Source organism: Eschrichtius robustus, chromosome 14 (genome assembly GCF_028021215.1).
Source record: "Eschrichtius robustus isolate mEscRob2 chromosome 14, mEscRob2.pri, whole genome shotgun sequence".
Lineage (NCBI taxonomy): Eukaryota > Metazoa > Chordata > Mammalia > Artiodactyla > Eschrichtiidae > Eschrichtius > Eschrichtius robustus.
Genome location: NC_090837.1, coordinates 82778266 through 82796866, shown reverse-complemented (window position 1 = coordinate 82796866; position 18601 = coordinate 82778266). Strand labels below are relative to the sequence as shown.

General features: G+C 40.7%; 1 protein-coding gene across 2 annotated transcripts; it reads left to right on the top strand.

Annotated features, from left to right (window-relative positions):
- The first annotated feature begins 268 nt into the window (after nt 1-268).
- NARS1 (asparaginyl-tRNA synthetase 1) lies at nt 269-16112 on the top strand. Of its 2 annotated transcripts, none has more exons than XM_068562588.1 (15): nt 269-429; nt 1485-1567; nt 4091-4156; nt 4257-4349; nt 4435-4524; nt 5485-5563; nt 6416-6486; nt 7897-7983; nt 9373-9594; nt 9701-9900; nt 10330-10465; nt 11069-11182; nt 13266-13397; nt 13707-13838; nt 14653-16112. In XM_068562588.1, exons 1-15 carry the CDS (start codon nt 387-389, stop codon nt 14782-14784), a joined length of 1680 nt encoding a protein of 559 aa, XP_068418689.1. In that variant the 5' UTR covers nt 269-386; the 3' UTR covers nt 14785-16112. The 2 variants fall into 2 exon arrangements, with proteins under 2 accessions (XP_068418689.1, XP_068418690.1); XM_068562589.1 differs by having other exon boundaries at nt 277-429; nt 1488-1567.
- Nucleotides 16113-18601: the final 2489 nt, after the last annotated feature.

Below are 18601 nucleotides of genomic sequence, written 5' to 3'. Positions count from 1 at the left end.
ACAACGGGAGGTGGGGGGTGGCGCGGAACTGGAATATTCAGCGGGAAAGTTGGGGAGACGGAGGCCGGAGGGATCGGGACTGCAGCGCCACCCGGATGTCGGGGGGCCAAGGAGTCCCCGCCTGTGCCCCCGGGAGCCCCCAGCTCACGGGGAGGGAGCGAGGGGAGCGGAGCGGAGCCACACCCGGAAGTTGCTTAGGCCCGGACCAAAGATGGCGGCTGCGGCGTCGTTCGCCCACGCTCCGTAACCTCCTGTAACCAATGGAGCCGCGACGCTTGGGTGACTTACTGCGACGACTTCTGCACGACATTAGCTGATGCAACCTCCGAGTTAAGGAAGCCGCCGGTGCACTTTGCGGGTGATAAGGCGGCGGCGTGTTGGAGGTGATGTCCTTGGAGGTGACCAGGGCGACCGCGGGGATGGTGCTAGGTGAGTGAGGCCCGGGGACCCCGGGGTGTGTAAGTGGCGCGGCGCGGCGCTCCTGCTTGGGGCAGCAGCCTTGTTCCGGCCGAATACAGCTCTTACTTACCCTGGTGCCTGGCGCAGACTGGGCGCCCCGCCGCTGTTTATGTGAATGGTGGGAGGGAGGAGGGGCCAGGACCCACCCTGGGTCCGCGCTCGCGGAGCAGGCCCGGCTCCCCTTGAGCCCTGGGTGCCCCGGCTGGGGCGGCGGCCGCTCCCGGCCCGGCCCCACTGCGAGAAATCCCGGGATTCAGCTGAGACGTAGGCAGAGCGAGGCATGACCAGACCTCAGGGCAGCCCCCAAATATGTGACTCTTCCAAGTGACCGGCAGGAAAGGACTTAAGACTGCGAATTCTTTTTCACATATTCTCACTTATATTGAGATTTCCTGGGAGACCATCTGGTGCAGTAGAAAAAGGAAGAGATTTAGGAGACCTGGGTTGATGTCTCTGCTCGCTTACTCCTTGTGAGGCCTTCTTCAGTTTGTTTAACCTCAGAGCTTTGGTTTCCTTTAAAGACCAGAGAAAACTGGTATTTATTTGATTTCTGTGCTCTAGCACCAGCATATCCGAGTTATATATTTCATCCTCAGTACTTCAAGATGGGTATTGTTTTCCTCATTTTATAGGCTCAGAAACAAGCCCAGAAAGGTTAAGTGAATTCTCCAGGGTCACTCGGGCTTTTAAGGTACAACATCCAAGCTTCCAGTTTGGTCTGGCCAACTGCAAAGCCATTGCTTTGTTGTTGGGGATTCGAGTAGATAGAAGCAGTACCACAACTGAAAATGATCAAAGTTCCTTTTGAAAAGCTAAATTTAACTAATCCCTTTTTATGGGATGGATGTCCTTGGATAGGGGAGTGGGAAAATAATTATGGTATAATTTCTTTTGGACCGTGATAATTTTTACCAATCAGATGCTTGTTCTGTTTACAAAGATAAAGAATGGATAAAGTAGCTGCAGTATGAGGTGACTGATAATTATCGGCCAAGTGAGTAACTTATTCTCTTTTTGTGAAACAGCAGAGCTGTATGTCTCAGACCGAGAGGGGAGTGACACTACTGGTGATGGAACCAAGGAGAAACCTTTTAAAACAGGCCTTAAGGTAGTGCCTCTTTCTCATTAGGAAAACGACTTTGCATTTATTAATGACTCATGTCAGTTATTATGTGACTTGTCAGGAGTTTTATTTAAAGCACTAGGTGTGAAGAGAACTTTCCGAAAAGGGCAAGTAAGGGGTGTATACAGATATGTAGCTTTAAGGGTATTAGATGATCTACGCCTAAACTTTTTTGAACTTTTTTTTTTTTTTTTGGCCGTGCCTCAAGGCTTGTGGGATCTTTAGTTCTCCGACCAGGGATTGAACCTGGGCCCTTGTCAGCGAAAGGGCTGAGTCCTAACCACTGGACCGTCAGGGAATTCCCCTTGAACATTTTTAATAGGTATCTTCTTTTCTTCCTTACCATACGGCATCGCATCTCGGAATTTTTCTCTCCAGTGAGTCAGTTGGCCAGTTTTTTAATTCTTGTAGAAATAAAAATCATCTTCCCTTAGTCATACTGACTCACATTTCTTCCAAACTGACTCCTAAGAGTTCTCTCGGTGAATTTACCACTCAAATCCAGATGTGATCTTGAGCCTTGAGACTCAAAGACCTGATTTATATCAGTACCAAGAACTGAGCAGACAGTCAGGAACTCATGAGTCTGGAGCCTAAAGCCAAGATGCTAATTTAACAATATATTATTATTTCTCAGGGTGTAGAATCCTCCAATGAGTTTAGCATATTCTCTTTAAGCAGACTTACATGGAAAGCCAAATACAGTTCAAATGGGTTCTTCGAGAGCTTCGACTCAGGATTGAGTAGGTACCTGATGGCATCAGGTTACAGTGTGGGCCAAGAAGACATCCCTCTGAAAGTAGCCGTGGGCTTGCCTGTAGACTGGAATGGCTACAGCTGCTACATAAGGAAGTTGATTAAAGCCCTCTCCCAGGACAGCACCAGAAAGAGCACCGCCCTGGCACTTTTTTCTGTGTATCTGTGTCTGGCCAATCCCCCTTCTTGTGAGCTTTGTTACAGTATTCATTTAGGTTATTATCAAGTGTTCCTGCCCTGGGACCATTCTCTCCTCTTTTAGCTTATACTCTGGTTATGTTTTGGTGTGTCAACCATGGGTCTTAATTTTTTAACTCTTAGAGGGAAATCTTTATCATTTTGGATTGTTGGGGTGATTCCTGTGGCTCCCCAGAACTGACAGTAGTGTTTAGATGAATGTTTGCAAAATGTCGCTGTTAGCAGAAGTGTGCCGTTCTGATTTGGAGAATCATAGTTTGACTCTTTCAGTATCAGTGATTAACAAAGGAGGGATCAGTACAGACTGTCAGGTCGTAAATGAATTCTTAGTGATTTACAAACATCCTTACAAAGTCTCATTGTTAAAAGGAGGAACTGAACTCTCCTGGATGTTTCCAAAAGATCCAGGTTCCCTCCTCCTCCGTAGCAATAATTGAGTTGAGGGGCTTCCCTGGTGGCGCAGTGGTTGAGAATCTGCCTGCTAATGCAGGGGACACGGGTTCGAGCCCTGGTCTGGGAGGATCCCACATGCCGCAGAGCAGTTAGGCCCGTGAGCCACAACTACTGAGCCTGCGCGTCTGGAGCCTGTGCTCCGCAACAAGAGAGGCCACGATAGTGAGAGGCCCGCGCACCGCGATGAAGAGTGGCCCCCGCTTGCCGCAACTAGAGAAAGCCCTAGCACAGAAACGAAGACCCAACATAGTAGTCAATCAATCAATCAATCAATCAATAAATCTTTAAAAAATAATAATAATAATAATAATTGAGACTAGTGTTAAATCAAGATGAAAAGTATTTTTCAGGTTTGGAAACTAGATCTTAAGAAAAGGTCAGTTTTCGTAAGCTTCAGATCTTAACACTAGAGACAGTAATTCATTGCATTTCTTGGTTGGTGATAACTTAGGAGAAAATTTGAAGGAATATTTGAAGCAGTTAATAAAACACCTTTTACATACTTTCAACTATCTATTTTTTTAAAAAAAGAATACAAACTTTAAAATATTAAATGATAATATTGATGTCTGATATATCCCAGTATTGGTGAAAAGAGGTACATACATTCTACACACAGGAATTTTTCCAATTAAATGAAACTTAGCCTTCTGTGTACCTAACCATGATGCTGTTGAGAGAGTTTCAGAAATGACTCCCCTGGTTTCTTCGAGAGGATTAACCGTCTGGATGTGCCCTGCAGTTGGCCTTTGCCGTCAGCGGTCTCTTCTGTTGTTGTCAGCGTACCTCCTGTCGGTCCCCATGGCCACTTAAAATCTGTGGCTTCTAGTCTACTGGTATGGGAAACTATATACGGTGTAACCGAACTTGCTAGAATTGTTTGGGAAAGGACGTTCTACCTTAAGCAAAATGTTCTTTGAATGTTCCGCCATTCCGTCTGTCGACATTGACCTTTGGCTGGTGGGGTCTTTATGCTTTCTTCTGGGCTCTCGATTATGTTCTAGGTGATCAAAGTTACCTCGTAATTCAGGTGTTATTTTGATTTTAAACATTGTACAATGTTAAAGAAACGTCCTTTTTCTTTCTCCTTCCCTCCCCAAGGCTTTGATGACAGTTGGAAAAGAACCCTTTCCTACCATTTACGTAGATTCACAAAAAGAAAACGAGGTAGGGTGAACCCAAAGCTTTACAGAATTAGATTTTGTGAAGAAACTTTCATTAGAATACAGCAGTCTTGAAAACATTAAATATCTGTTTATCCCTCCAGAGGTGGGATGTTATTTCTAAATCACAGATGAAGAACATTAGAAAACTGTGGCACAGGGAACAGATGAAGAGTGAATCCCGGGAAAAGAAAGAGGTGAGCAGTAGATTTGCTCTGTGAATGTTTTTCAAGTTGGGACACCAGAAGCCATGTTAACAAATTGCCTGGTTATTAAAACTAGGCAGAAGACAATTTACGAAGAGAGAAGAACCTGGAAGAAGCAAAGAAGATTACCATTAAAAACGACCCAAGTCTTCCAGAGCCAAATTGTGTAAGTGTGATGTATATCGTTTCAAATATTGTGGACTCACAGGGTCAAACTATTATTTCTGTGTCTGAGGGGCGTGCCACGTGCTTTGTTCCTTTGCACTGTTTGTCTCTTCTTTTCTTTCAAAAAGGAGAGAGCTCAATAACGTTTGAGAGTTATGAGGCTGGTCCTTGCGGGGCTCATTTTTTGATAAAATTTAGTAATTGCATGTTGAACGAATTCTGTCCCGACTAAAAGCTAGGCAGCCCTGGAATCCAGGCCTGGTGGGCTGTGTGGTCTCAGACAAGTGATTTTACCCTCCCTGGGTGTCATTTCCTCACAGTAAAAGGAAGAGGTTGAAATCCAAGATTTTCATAATTTCTTAAATAAAAGGTTTTGTAATTTTTTTTTTTTTTTTGAAATTTGATTATGTCTATATTCTTTCAAGACCAGAATGGTGGTCTGTGAATGGACATGGTTAGAATTCGAATGGTTCTTACTGCTGCTGGATTGTCATTTTTTTCTTGCTTCCTCGGTGATGAAGCTGTTTTCTTGGCCACACCCACCAACCCCTTCCTCCCCTCCCCTCTCTCCTCCATCCCTCGGAGGAAAAGCCAGCCTCGGTAGCGTCCACCACCCAGAGTGGTGGGAGGGATGGTGAGATCAGGGAGGGGGCTCTGCATGGACTAGCCTTGTTGCTATTGTGAATTCATTGATTTTATATAACAATATCTGAAGTTCTGGTTGTTTCACTGACAGTTTTGCACTAAGAGAAAGAAGACTTGGATTTTTTTTTTTTTTTTTTTTTGACCCCTCCAGTGTGGTGAAATTTTTTGGCTCTGACCTGTAGTAGAGTGACTGTCAGCAGTTTTACACCATTTGTGAATTTGTAACACTTTTCTGCCATCTATCTAATATTCACGACAAAGTTGGTATGTGATAAGTGACACGCTGGGTCAAATGTTTTTTATTTCGACTTGACAGGTGAAGATTCGTGAATTAGAAGGATATAGAGGCCAAAGAGTAAAGGTATTTGGCTGGGTCCACAGGCTGCGTAGGCAAGGTAACTGGCATAGCTGTCCTTTTCTCTCTTTAATTTTCAATATCCCTGCTCTTAGATGATGAAGAACATTAAAAAAAAACATTTACTTGGGGGTATTTTTGTTTGAGAATGCTAGCTTTTTAAAGGAAATACTAATTTGTATCCTAAATTGGTTCTTATTTAATATGACTATTGAAAGTTTAAAAATTCTTTAAATGGTACTTAACTGTAAGCAGTTGCAGTGATGCAGGTATCCAGGAAACATTTGTCTAATTGAATCGAATTCTTTCATGAAAAGCAGGGGGTATGTTACCGGAAGAGCAGAGCCAGATCTGAAACTTACTGATGGCAGTGATGTTGATTTTTATAATTAGTATATTTGTACTTGGTCGTGATGTTTTGCTTTCTCTTTCTGCTTTTGTTATTTTATTACATGTCTTTTATTGTAAGTGGTTGTCAACTCCTTCGTAAAAAGAAAGGGGGGCATAAAAAACCAAGAGTGCTTCTGTGCGGCAGTATATATCACCCCCCGCTGAATGCGCTTTGCTAGGTATTGCAGGGGACTCAATGGTGAATAAGACTTAATCCCTCGACTCACATGCTTACTGTCTTGCTTTCCCATGTTTGTGTGGGTCAGGAGGCTCACATAGGGTTTAAAAGTATGAAGGGTTTGAAAAATGAAGAAGGCAAAATACTTGCCAGATACTGAGTAGTGATATTACTGGTGAACCCTTCAGAGGAATGGGGCCATGTGGGAGGTTTGAACTTTCAACATTTGACCGTGGCGGTTCCTTTACATAAGATTAAATTATGAGAAAGTGCTTTCAAGTGCCTCTCGAGCAATCTGGCTAAACTTCTCTTTCTCATTTTTAGGAAAGAATTTAATGTTTCTGGTGTTGCGGGATGGTACGGGTTATCTCCAGTGTGTCTTGTCAGATGATTTGGTAAATATTTTCATATTTACGATGAAAAGTTAGTTTTTTCAATAGGTTACTTTATTGTTAGTTTTGGGAAGCTTAGGGTCTGTGCTTATTTTAACTGTTATCGTGGAAAATTTCCAACATCTCAAAAATGGAACAGTAGGAAGAAACCTCACGTGCCCACACTCAGCTTCAGTAACGTCTTAGTTGAGCTGCTGTGACTAAGTACCATAAACTGGGTGGCTTGTGAACAACACAAGTTTATTCCTCATGGTTCTAGTGGTTGGAAGTCCACATCAGGGTGCCGGCATGGTCAAGTTCTGGTGAGGGCCCTCTTCTGGGTTGCAGACTACCCACTTCCTGTTGTGTGCTCATCCTCACATAGCAGAGAGCAGAGAAGGGTTTCAACATACGGATTTGCAGCAGATACACGTTAAGTCCATAACGAGTGATGATTAATATTTGGCCAGTTCTGGTTTACTGCTCCCCCCTTTTACCTCCCAGACATCATATTTCATATAAACATACTTGCATATGTAGCACCAAGAAGAAATATTTTTAATATAACCACACTACCATTATCACACCACCCCCAAAATAAGCACAACTCCTAAATATCCAGTCAGATTCTCCCAATTGATTCATGATGTCTTTTTTACAGTTGCTTGGTTTGAATGAGGATCCAAACAAGATCTACATGTTGCATTTAGTTGATATGTCTCTGAAATCGCTCTTAATCTAAAACAGATCTCCCTTTTCATTCTCTTTTCTCCACCCCACTCCCCCTTGCCATTTATTGGAAAAAGTCTGGTCATTGGTCCTGTGGGACTTCTCACATTCTGGATTTGGTTGATTGCATCATAAGGTGTCATTTAACATGTTCCTCTATCCTTTGTATTTCTTATAAGCTGGAGGTTAGGTCTGGTCAGATTCAGGTTCTGCTTCTTCTTCTTCTTCTTCTTCTTCTTGATATAACTACTTCATGGACAAAGCTGTATTCTTCCAATGACATCACATCACGGAGCACATAATTCTGGTTGTCTTTATGATTAGTGGGTTCAGATGTTGGTGGCCTGATCCCTCCTTTATAAAGTTTTCCATCACTTTTCTCCTAATGATTTTAGCAAGTATTGATTATCATAGTCTAAGTGAACTCTGTGTATTATTTTAATAGTCTACATTTTAAAGAAGAAGAGAAACGAACTTTCCAGATATTTTTGAGGGATATGGGCTAGTGTTATTTATGCATGTGTATGTATGTAAAGTATGTATTTACATATGTGTATCTGTATATAGATAAATGTTTGATGGCTGTCTTATTTTACTAGTTTTGGACGAGATAATTTGTTTGTAAATAATTCCCTTTGCTTTTTATGTGGTAGACTATTTTAATGTAAATGTGAGTAACTGAAATTGAACTTGATCTTCTTATAGTGTCAGTGTTACAATGGAGTAGTCTTGTCCACTGAGAGTAGTGTCGCAGTGTATGGAATGCTAAATCTTACCCCAAAGGGCAAGCAGGTGAGTGCGTTGAGTTCCTCACTGAGAGAAGTGTTGTGTACTTGTTTGTTTTCCAGTGTCTTTATTTGTATTGATACTTTTGGTATTTGGCATATAAATATACAAATGTGATGCACCTGCTAAATTTAGAATGCCTTTTCCTTTTCCGGTGAGATACGTATACTGTACAGCTTGTGTGCTCTTGTAACGATCTCAGGGATTTTCAACCTAAGGAATTCCTGAATAAACTTCGTGGGTGAGAACAATTTGCTGTGTGTATGTAAATAATTTTTCAGCTAAGTGGAAATGAAAATTTAGTCTACCGAAAGTTTTTCAGGAAAGAACAGTGATCTAAATCTGAAACTTTTGGGATTTCCCTGGTGGTCCAGTGGTCAGGACTCCTCGCTCCCAATGCAGGAGGCCCGGGTTCGATCCCCGGTGAGGGAACTAGATCCCGCATGCTGCAACGAAGACCCGGTGGAGCCAAATAAATATTTAATAAATAAAATAAAATAAATCTGAAACTTTTGAAATAGCATTTGAAAGCCTCTTTGTAAAAAACTTAAAGCTAGTTTTGATAGTCAGAGAGTTGTTTGTTCCCCAGCCAACAGGCATGTAACCTATACCAGTTAGAGTTACTTGTTGGTAATTATTGGTCAAGTAACAGTTGTGGTTATATTATTTGTTTGTCGGGAAAGAAAACAAACAAACGTGACATATCAACCACCAGAGGGAGCCCATAGTGTCCTCCTGATAGACTAGAAATACTGATAAAAGAGAGTCTCCCAGAGTCTATGTAAAGAACCTATGTTAAGAGTAAATATCTGGTTCAAGTTTACTGAATTTTCCTTGAAAGTAATGTGATTGCAAAATGGAATGGTTTTTGTGATATTACTTGCTGTCCAGTGTTTGGTACCAAGATAGCTATATATTTCATACTGTGTGGCTTCTAAAATGTAATGCTTTCAATGGAATTATTAGGGAGAATTTGAATTTTTACTATATATATATGTTCCAAAGAGAAACACCTTTTAGTAAAACCTTTGTATTTAAGGAGTTTTTCAGTGTGGGTGTTATGTTACTTTTAAATTATTGGGCAAAGGCTAGAAAGATATACCAAAATGTTGACAATAGTTAGTGGTTACTCCAAGTCGTGGGATTATAGTTTATTTTATTTTCTGGTTTGTGCTTTTCTATTTTTTAAAAATTGTGTGTGTGTATTTAGTCTGAAAGAAATATTAAATAAATATAAAATTCAATTATTGGGTCTTCGTTTTTAGAAGGGTAGGCTGATAATGATAAGGTTCTTAGAAATATGAGCTTACTAAAAATTTTTATATAAATTAGAATGTTTCATACTGTAAATTTTCTGTTTCCTTCTCCCTCCCTACCCCCTTTTTAAAAATGTAGGCTCCAGGGGGCCATGAGCTGAATTGTGACTTCTGGGAACTGATCGGGTTGGCCCCCGCTGGAGGCGCTGATAACTTAATCAACGAGGAGTCTGACGTTGACGTCCAGCTCAACAACAGACACATGATGATCCGGGGAGAAAACATGTCCAAAATCCTAAAAGCACGTTCTGTGGTCACCAAGTGCTTTAGAGATCACTTCTTCGATAGGGGGTACTACGAAGTAAGTATGCGTTCATCATCCTTTGCAAACAATGCCTTTTGGCATTTTTGAACTTGAACAGTGGAGCTCACAGAAGGCCTTTATTTACTCCTTTCCACCTGAATAGATCAGTCCTCCAACGTTAGTGCAAACACAAGTGGAAGGCGGTGCCACACTCTTCAAGCTGGACTATTTTGGGGAAGAGGCGTATCTGACTCAGTCCTCTCAGCTGTACCTGGAGACCTGCATTCCAGCTCTGGGAGATGTCTTTTGTATCGCACAGTCATACAGGGCAGAGCAATCCAGAACACGAAGGCACCTGGCTGAGTACAGAATTGTCATTTTGTTTTTATTTAAAAAAAAAATTTTTTTTTTTAAAGAAAATATGTTTAGAGAAGCAATCTTGATGTAGGTAAATGATGTCTGTGTAAAAACCTCTGATGTATTAATAGGCTATGTGAAGGACAGTTGAATAAATTAATGGAAACTGTCTAAGAAGTTTTGCCTCTTAGGCCATAACTCACTAAGGTCTGGTCTTTCACTTTGTCTTGATCCTTTATGTGTTGAGGAATAAACAAGAAATGACTATGAAGGGGGAAAGGAAGGCTGGTGGGCTAAAACTAATTTGGAGAGTTGGGAGTTGGTTAGCAGGGTGGGAGTTTTCCCTTTCTGGACAGTTTCCCAGCATTAAAATCCTTGCTTAAGAGAAACTTTGTGAAAAGAAGAGAGGCTCTGAGCTAGTGTCTTGTTCCTCAGATACACTCATGTGGAAGCAGAGTGCCCTTTCCTGACCTTTGAGGAGCTCCTGAACCGATTGGAGGACTTGGTTTGTGACGTGGTCGATAGAGTCTTGAAATCACCTGCAGCAAGCGTAGTGCATGACCTCAACCCGGTAGGTCTGCCATTGTATGGAAGCACAAAATTAGGATTCTGCTTCGGAAGGCAGTGAAGTCTTTTTTTTTTAGATTTTTATGTTTTTTAGGTTTTTTTAACAGATTTTTTTAGGTTTTTATAGATTTAATAGCTTTGTGAGCTTTGAAATAAATGACTAATATATATATATAGATATAATTGATATATATCATTATATTAGTTTTAGGTGTACAGCATAATAATTTTATATATCTAAAACAATACAGAGTTATTAACTCTAGTTACCATGCTGTACATTACATCTTGTTAATGGGACTTACCTATTTTATAACTGGAAGTTTATACTTTTTGACTCCCTTCACTCATTTCCAGACTAATTTTTTTTTTTTTTTTTGGCCATGCCACGTGGCTTGCATGTCTTAGTTCTCCGACCAGGGATGGAACCCAGGCCCTCAGCAAGTGAACGTGTGGAGTCTTAACCACTAGACCGCCAGGGAATTCCCCACATTGTTTTTAAGTCTGAAATAGTATTTTATAGTAATGATAAATAGTGTTTCTTAAAATGGAAATGTTAGTGTGAATGGTTTTTTTATATACACTGTATTTTTCCTTTCTACTGTAGAACTTCAAGCCCCCCAAACGGCCTTTCAAACGGATGAACTATACAGATGCTGTTGTGTGGCTAAAAGAACACAATATAAAGAAAGAAGATGGAACTTTCTATGAATTTGGAGAGGTATGTATTCCTTTCTAGTCGTTTTTTCAAAGGTAACCTTGTGCTTAAGTGGAGTGCTACTTCCGGTTAATTAACAAGTAATGCAGAAGGCATCTGCTGTTGTCAAATAAATGATAACCACGGGCCCTTCTTCTTGGGGTTGTCTGAGGATCCAGGGCTTAGTAGATGTAGAGTAGACCTTAGAGCAGTGCCTTTTCCGTAGTGTTCAGTAAATATTAGCAAGTTTGTAGCCTTCACATCCAATTCTTTATCTCTTTCCTCTTCCATGATCAATCTGTGGTCTTGACTTACAAGCTCTAGCTGTAATTCTCTAGACTGGCAGGATGCTTCAGAAAGTTATAAACTTTGGAATCACATGCAGAGTGTTAGTATGTGTATATATTTGTTTTGGTTTTCTGGAGAAACCATCTGGCTCCTTCAAAAAGGATTCCTCCCCCCAAAACAGTGAATTATAACTCCTTCATATGGAGGCGATTCAAAGAAGAAAATAGCCACTGATTAAAATGCAAAACCAAGAGAGGAGGCTTTGTTGAGGAAGGTGGCCCAGTGCCCCCAGATACGCTGAGCATGTCTGTCTTGCCCAGGACCACCCTCCCAGCATGTTTTGGGGGTATAGATTGTTAACATTATTCTAAGCCCTCTTCCCTGTGCATTTAACCACTCTTTACATAGTATTTGGAAATCTGTTTTATAGATGAAATGTGAGTAATAGCTGCTAACTAGAGTTTTGTTTTGTTTTTAGAAAGAATTTACAGAGGACAGACAGTGTACTAGGTCTATGTAAATTACTTTTATTGTATCATGAATTCAGTTGATGATGTATAATAACCACATTCTGTGCTGAAAACCTGAGAACTGTTATCGCCCAGCACTCAGCAAAGTAGTGTGATTGAGTGGAAAGAACACAAGCTTTGGAGTAAGAAGCCCCCCCAGGTGGGCTTTGCTCCCACCTCTGTCCTTATTGCTGGTTAACTTAAGGCCAGTGACCCCGCTCTCTGGTTCCCTATCTCTGCCTTGGAGGTAACGTCCACCTTGCAAAGTTATGAGAACTTAATGAGCTAAATGCTCAGCAGGGCCGAGGTGCAGGAAGTCCTCCCATGTGTGTCAGCATTTCCTCTGTGTCAGTATCATCCCATACACATGAGGGCACTAGAGTAGAGAAGAGGTCTTCAAACTTTTCGGAATGTGCAGTACGACCCCTTTTCCCCCAGTTCAATTGTATGCAGGACTCTAGTATGTAAAGCAGTTACAGGCGGAGAGACCAGAGCTCTCCCACTCACCTCCTGTTTCCTCTCTGGACTTTAGACGACGCAGGGCTCCAGGGACGAGAGCTTGAAAACAGCTGTGCCAGGTGATGGCTAAGCTCCCTCTCAGTTTCTTACATTAAACAAATCAATGAGTCTTGTCCGGTTCTCTCTGTCTGTTTTTACTGGGACAAGAGTTTTCAGTTTTAACTTGAATTTATGTGTGGTTTACTGAAGGATGTTTGAGAAGGAAGCAGATTAACTTGATTCATCATCATCTAACCTGTCTTGGCTAACTACTCCAGGTGTGGTTACACTTATAAACTTGACACTGGCTATTTGTCTTATGACTGTGTCTTACTGCCACTGAAGGCATGCAGATTTATTGTAACAGGAAAGAAGCAGAGAGAACAGGAGAGTTTAAAGATTGGTGTTATTAATAACATACTCTGTGTGTAGGTCACTGATGTTGTGGAGCGTTCACTGATGATCTTATGCCTTGTGGGACCGAGTGGACTGCGTTTGCTTCAGACCTAGATAAAACTGGCCACCGGAAAAAATAAATAACCGAGCAGTATCTGGGAGGTTGTTTGTTTTTTGTGTGTGTTTTCGTTCCTCAAGCAATATGGCACAGATATACTATAGAAGGAGGCAGATCTATTTACAGTTCGTTTTGCAGAAATTGTCCCTAACACCCACGTGATTATGGGTCATGGGTGGGTGTGTATTCTGGACTCTGTTGCATGGATAAGATGAAGGACTGCTACTGGGTCAAAGAGCTGCTTCTGTCTCGTTGCCTTTCGAGTTGTAAATGTTAATGAAGTCTTGTTTAACCTCAGGATATCCCAGAAGCTCCTGAGAGACTGATGACAGACACCATTAATGAGCCCATCTTGCTGTGTCGATTTCCTGTGGAGATCAAGTCCTTCTATATGCAGCGATGTCCCGAGGATTCCCGCCTTACCGAATCTGTCAGTTTGGGATTCAAATAGTATTAGAGATTTTGCTTTTTAAAGGGGCGGGCACTGCCACTGGAATAAGATACAGCTCACAGCAAATATTTCATTATAAATCTACAATACTTAAAGAAGTGCTTTTTGTCCTCTGATTGGGTTTAACCTATCTTGTTAAATTATAGAATTTGAATAATATCTGAATTTTGCATGATCATTGTGCTGCTTTAGTTATAGGAGCTTAATTGTGATTTTCATTTAAACTCTAGAGCAAAGCCGTGACTGAGAGCCTAGTAGTAACAGCATTCCATTTACTCATTTTGAAAGGTCGACGTGTTGATGCCCAACGTCGGTGAGATTGTGGGAGGCTCGATGCGTATCTGGGATAATGAAGAGATACTGGCAGGTTATAAAAGAGAAGGAATTGACCCCACTCCCTATTACTGGTACACAGATCAGGTAAAAAGAATTTCGTTAATCACTTTAAATTTTCTTCACTGTAATAGTTCTGTATAAATTGAAATTTTTAAAAGGGAAGCATTCAGGGTGATACTTTGACATTTGAATGAGCTGTATTCAGTTTCATGGTCATAATAATGTGGCATGTGAGTACTGCTAGTTTTGTCTTTGGCCAATAATATGTTAACTTAATTTGAAAACCTATTAACTCCTGGCCTTGCTTGTAGCTACTGAATTTTTTAAAATGTCATTAGATCCTACCAATATCTAGTCTTTCATTTTCTTCTGATAAACAGAGACATTAACTTAATTTAAAAGTTTGAAATCTCTTCCTTCCAGAGTGGCAAATCCTTGGTTTATTTTTCACACCAAATTATTTTTTCACATGTGGTCCCTGAAGGAGTATAGATTAAGGGTTGAATTCTTTTTGTTGTTTTGTTTGTTGTTGTTTTCAATTAATTTTTATTGGAGTATAGTTGCTTTACAATGTTGTGTTAGTTTCTGCTGTACAGCAAAGTGAATCAGCTATAAGGGGTTGAATTCTTAACCACAATAAGCTGACTCATTTTACAGTAGAAAATTTTAACTATTTCAGACAAAATTTATTTTAATTTTCTGTTTTGGCCATGCCATGCAGCTTGCGGAATCTTAGTTCCCCAACCAGGGATTGAACCTGGGGCCATGGCAGTGAACTCACAGAGTCCTAACCACTGGACTGCCAGGGAAACTCTGGACAAAATTTTAAACTGAGCATTTATTCCTCTCTCTCGCTCTCCCTCTCTCTCGCTCTCCCTCTCTCTCTCTTTTTAAACAGAGAAAATATGGCACATGTCCACATGGAGGCTATGGCCTGGGCTTGGAACGATTCTTAACCTGGATTCTGGATAGATACCACATCCGAGATGTATGCTTGTACCCTCGATTTGTCCAGCGCTGCAAGCCATAACCGATTCCTCCTGGAGATTTAAGGAAAGAACACGGTTCATGGAAGGAACAGGCTGCCTCTTTGAAAAAAAAAAAAAACAGCCAAAATCTTCCCTTTTTTATTCCACTGGGGTATATCTGTTTCTGTTTTCTCTTTTTGTTTTTTATTCCTGCTACCACGAAGAGCAATTCAAATCATTTGAATATCAAGTGACATTGATGGTGTCATTTTAAGAAAAAAAACCCATTACAGAGTTTGGGGGAAAATCTGTGGCATGTAACTCTACAGTCATGAATATATTTCAACATTTTATCCAATTTTAGGTTATAATCTTTGTGTCATATATACCACATATATGATTAGTTTTAACTTACAGTCTGAGACATTCCAGTAACTTAATCTTTCTGTCCTTTTAAGTGTAACTGGAATTGTTTAATTTATATCACTTTATTGTATCAATGAGTTAAAACAAACACCGTGGGGAAAAATTGACAATATGCTGTAAAAATCTGCTAGTATTAGAGTATAAATCAGCAGTAGATACAGGAATGAAATGAATAGTCTTTTGCCTCAGTTGTTAATCTTTTCTAAATCTGATAGCTGCTTATATAATTCTAAAGCATACGAGTTGATTTGGAAGAATTTGTAAAAGTGGAATTGCCTTAAACTATTTGAAGTAAGAGCAAGTTTTTTGTTTTTGTTTTTTGGCATTTCAGTGAACAGCATTCTTCCTAGCATTAGTTCAAACTAAAGAGGCAGGGTGATCTTCACTCTTCCCTGGTAGTTCCTAAGTAATTAAGAATAAATAAGTTCCAGGGCTTCCCTGGTGGCACAGTGGTTGAGTATCCGCCTGCCAATGCAGGGGACACGGGTTCGACCCCTGGTCCAGGAAGATCCCACATGCTGCAGAGCAACTAAGCCCATGCACCGCAGCTACTGAGCCTGCACTCTGGAGCCCGTGAGCCACAACTACTGAAGCCGGCGCACCTAGAGCCCGTGCTCTGCAACAAGAGAAGCCACTACAATGAGAAGCCCGCGCACCACAACCAGAGAAAGCCCACGCGCAACAACGAAGACCCAACACAGCCAAAAGTAAATAAATAAATTTATTTTTAAAAAGTAAATAAGTTCCAAAAGTATTTGCAGCTGGAATCTTCATGACAGCCCTGCATGGCTGTTGGAGTCACCCCACACCGTGTCTTTAGGTCTAATCTGTGCTAACTTATTAACTTGCAGCCTTATTGAATGGCTTCATTTCAGATTTGGTTAATTTTCCCCCAGAATGCATGTCATGTATCCTCAATAAGCTGTATTCCCAGCAATCAATAAATGGATACACGTAAAAACTCTTTGCTGACTTAATTTTTTTAAGCTGATTGTCTCTGTTTCACATTAGTTAGTTCATGCCTTTTGCATTTTTTAAATCTTTATTTTTCATGATTTGTATATGTGAAACTAGATATTCCTGAATTTGGTAGGTATTAGTAAAAGTACTTGGTAATGAAAAAGAATGGTTTTTAAAAATTAATGTGGGTCCTAGTTACATCATTTTTATAATCCTTCTTGTGTTTTAGACGCATTAGATTATATCTTATTTTGCAGTTAAGTAAAATGACAGATGGAAATGGGGCATTTGTAGTATATTTGACCTCTATCTTTAAATAAAAAATACTTGTAAGAATGGGAATGAGTTCTAACTGGATTCAACTAGGCAGTTCATTTGATCAGAATTTAGGTGACGAGGTTAGGCTCAATTAGATTAGATTTTAATTGTATAAATGGGTTAAAAGTTTTAAATACTGAGGGAGAGCTGTGGGATTAGGTGGGGATAACGGAGTCGAGATTGTGGTGACGTCAAACCAAGAACCCGAGCAGCGCACCTCATGCACGTGGACTTGCATTCCCTTCACTCTGGTTGTCCCTGTAATCTAAGCGTCACAAGCCCATCCCACATCCCTGCCAAGCGTCCACCTCACAGACACCCGGTTCTGAGTTCCTGCTCTCGTGGGACTCATCTCACGGCTCTTTCCTGCCTGAAACCTCTTCCTGATACGTGATCCTCACGCCAGCAGCCCCCTTCGCCTTTGATACTTTGGAGACAGATGGGAGGCGAATACTGTAGCAATTCAAATGACTTAAATACTGATTTTGTCACTGTCCTACAGCCATTTCCACCCACCCAGCTCCCCACACATGGCTGCCTCTAGTATTTCCTAAAAATTTCTTGTTTAGTGTATAGAGCAATGTGATTCTGTCATAAGCAACCTTCCTACGCATTGGCGTCACTTGGGACTATAAAAATACTGGTGCCTGGGCCTCATCCCAGACCAATAGAATCCGAATTTCAGGGCTGGGCCCAGGATGCTTTTTAAAAGCCCGCCCAGCTGAGGCTGTGGCAGACTTAGTGTGACTGTCACTGAGTAGCTACGTCCCTCTTCTAAAGCCAGCCTTAAGCCTCATCATCATGACTGTAGGTTCTCATTCATCTCACATTAATCTCTTTTGAAATTGTTCCCAATCTCAATGTTGAAATGGGAACGTTGGGGCAGGGTTGAGACTGTCCAATATTGCCAGTGGCTACAAAAACACTACACCTGTGCACTCGTTAGCTTTCAAGTCATACTGGGAAGTTCTCAAAATGATGGTAGCTGCCAATAATGGAGTACTGGTTTGTGTCAGCCATGTACTGTCACATGCTTTAATCCCCACAATAACCTCTTGTGATAATTATATAAATTATAAATTTATACAATATATAAATTATAATTATAGCCCTATAATCCCTATATATGGATGATAGCCCTATTACCCCTGAGGTAATGGTTGAGAAAAGTTAAAATACATGCCTGAAGATGCACTGTTAAAAGTGACAGAATGAAGTTTGAAACTCCAAAGCTTGAATTCCTTTAAACTTAGAATCCTATTATTTCATTCAGTCCTTCTAAGGAAAAAAGATATTATGATGTACAAATACTGTCATTCATAGTATTTGCTAATTGCTGGTCAATTAAATGATTCAGATTCTTATGCTGGAAACTTTCCTTCTACCTCATAGATTATTACTAACGTGATGATAAGATGAAGAATATTATCTTTGAAAAAACATTGGTGTTCTCTGCAGTTCAAAGATGCTGGTTTCTGGCGTCAAAATTTAATACAGTGTAGCACCCTGGCTCACAGAAATGGTGGTTCTCAAAACTTTAACTTATTCTTTAGGCATTTACTTCCATGTCATGAAGAAAAACATGCTTCTATTACTTTTATCGATTTTTCGGTTTTAGACACTCTACTGCTCTTCTGCAGAAGATTGCGCTTCTTCCTTTCCCTGTCCCACCATTCATGTGCATGCTTCTCTTCTCCCCCTCTTTCCAGATTAGTTAAATCATTACTTTGGTTGACCATGTTGTATACTACGACTGCTTTTCCTTTTCTGGCCAACTTTTCATTTTGCCCATAATTAACCGTCATCTTATTTTTTTTCTTTATCATTAATTCAATCTCCAAAGATGCTCAGACACATCAGGTGCTCATCAGTTATATCTTCCCGTAGAAGCTTCTCTGAGAGCCTGTCTGCTGTAGTGTGAATCAGCCACACTCCAATCCTGAAACATAGTTGTCGTCCTGGGATCTTCTTTCACTGTCATCCCAGGTATCCCCTTCACCTTTCTCCTCTATGGACAGCCTGTTTCCTGTATCCCATGTTTCCCTGTTTCTTGGTTTACTTCCTCCTTTTGGTGGAGCACATCCTCCGGTAATTTCCTGAGAAAGGGTGCATGGAACGTCAATTCACTGAGAACTTGCCTATCTAAAAAATGTTTTTAATCTATCTTCACACTTA

Excerpts from the sequence above, each read along its gene's own strand:
- NARS1 (XM_068562588.1), top strand. The coding sequence starts at position 387 with ATGTCCTTGGAGGTGACCAGGGCGACCGCGGGGATGGTGCTAG. Across the intron at positions 7,984-9,372 it reads TTACCCCAAAGGGCAAGCAG|GCTCCAGGGGGCCATGAGCT; the intron begins GTGAGTGCGTTG and ends TTAAAAATGTAG. Across the intron at positions 13,839-14,652 it reads ATTACTGGTACACAGATCAG|AGAAAATATGGCACATGTCC; the intron begins GTAAAAAGAATT and ends CTTTTTAAACAG.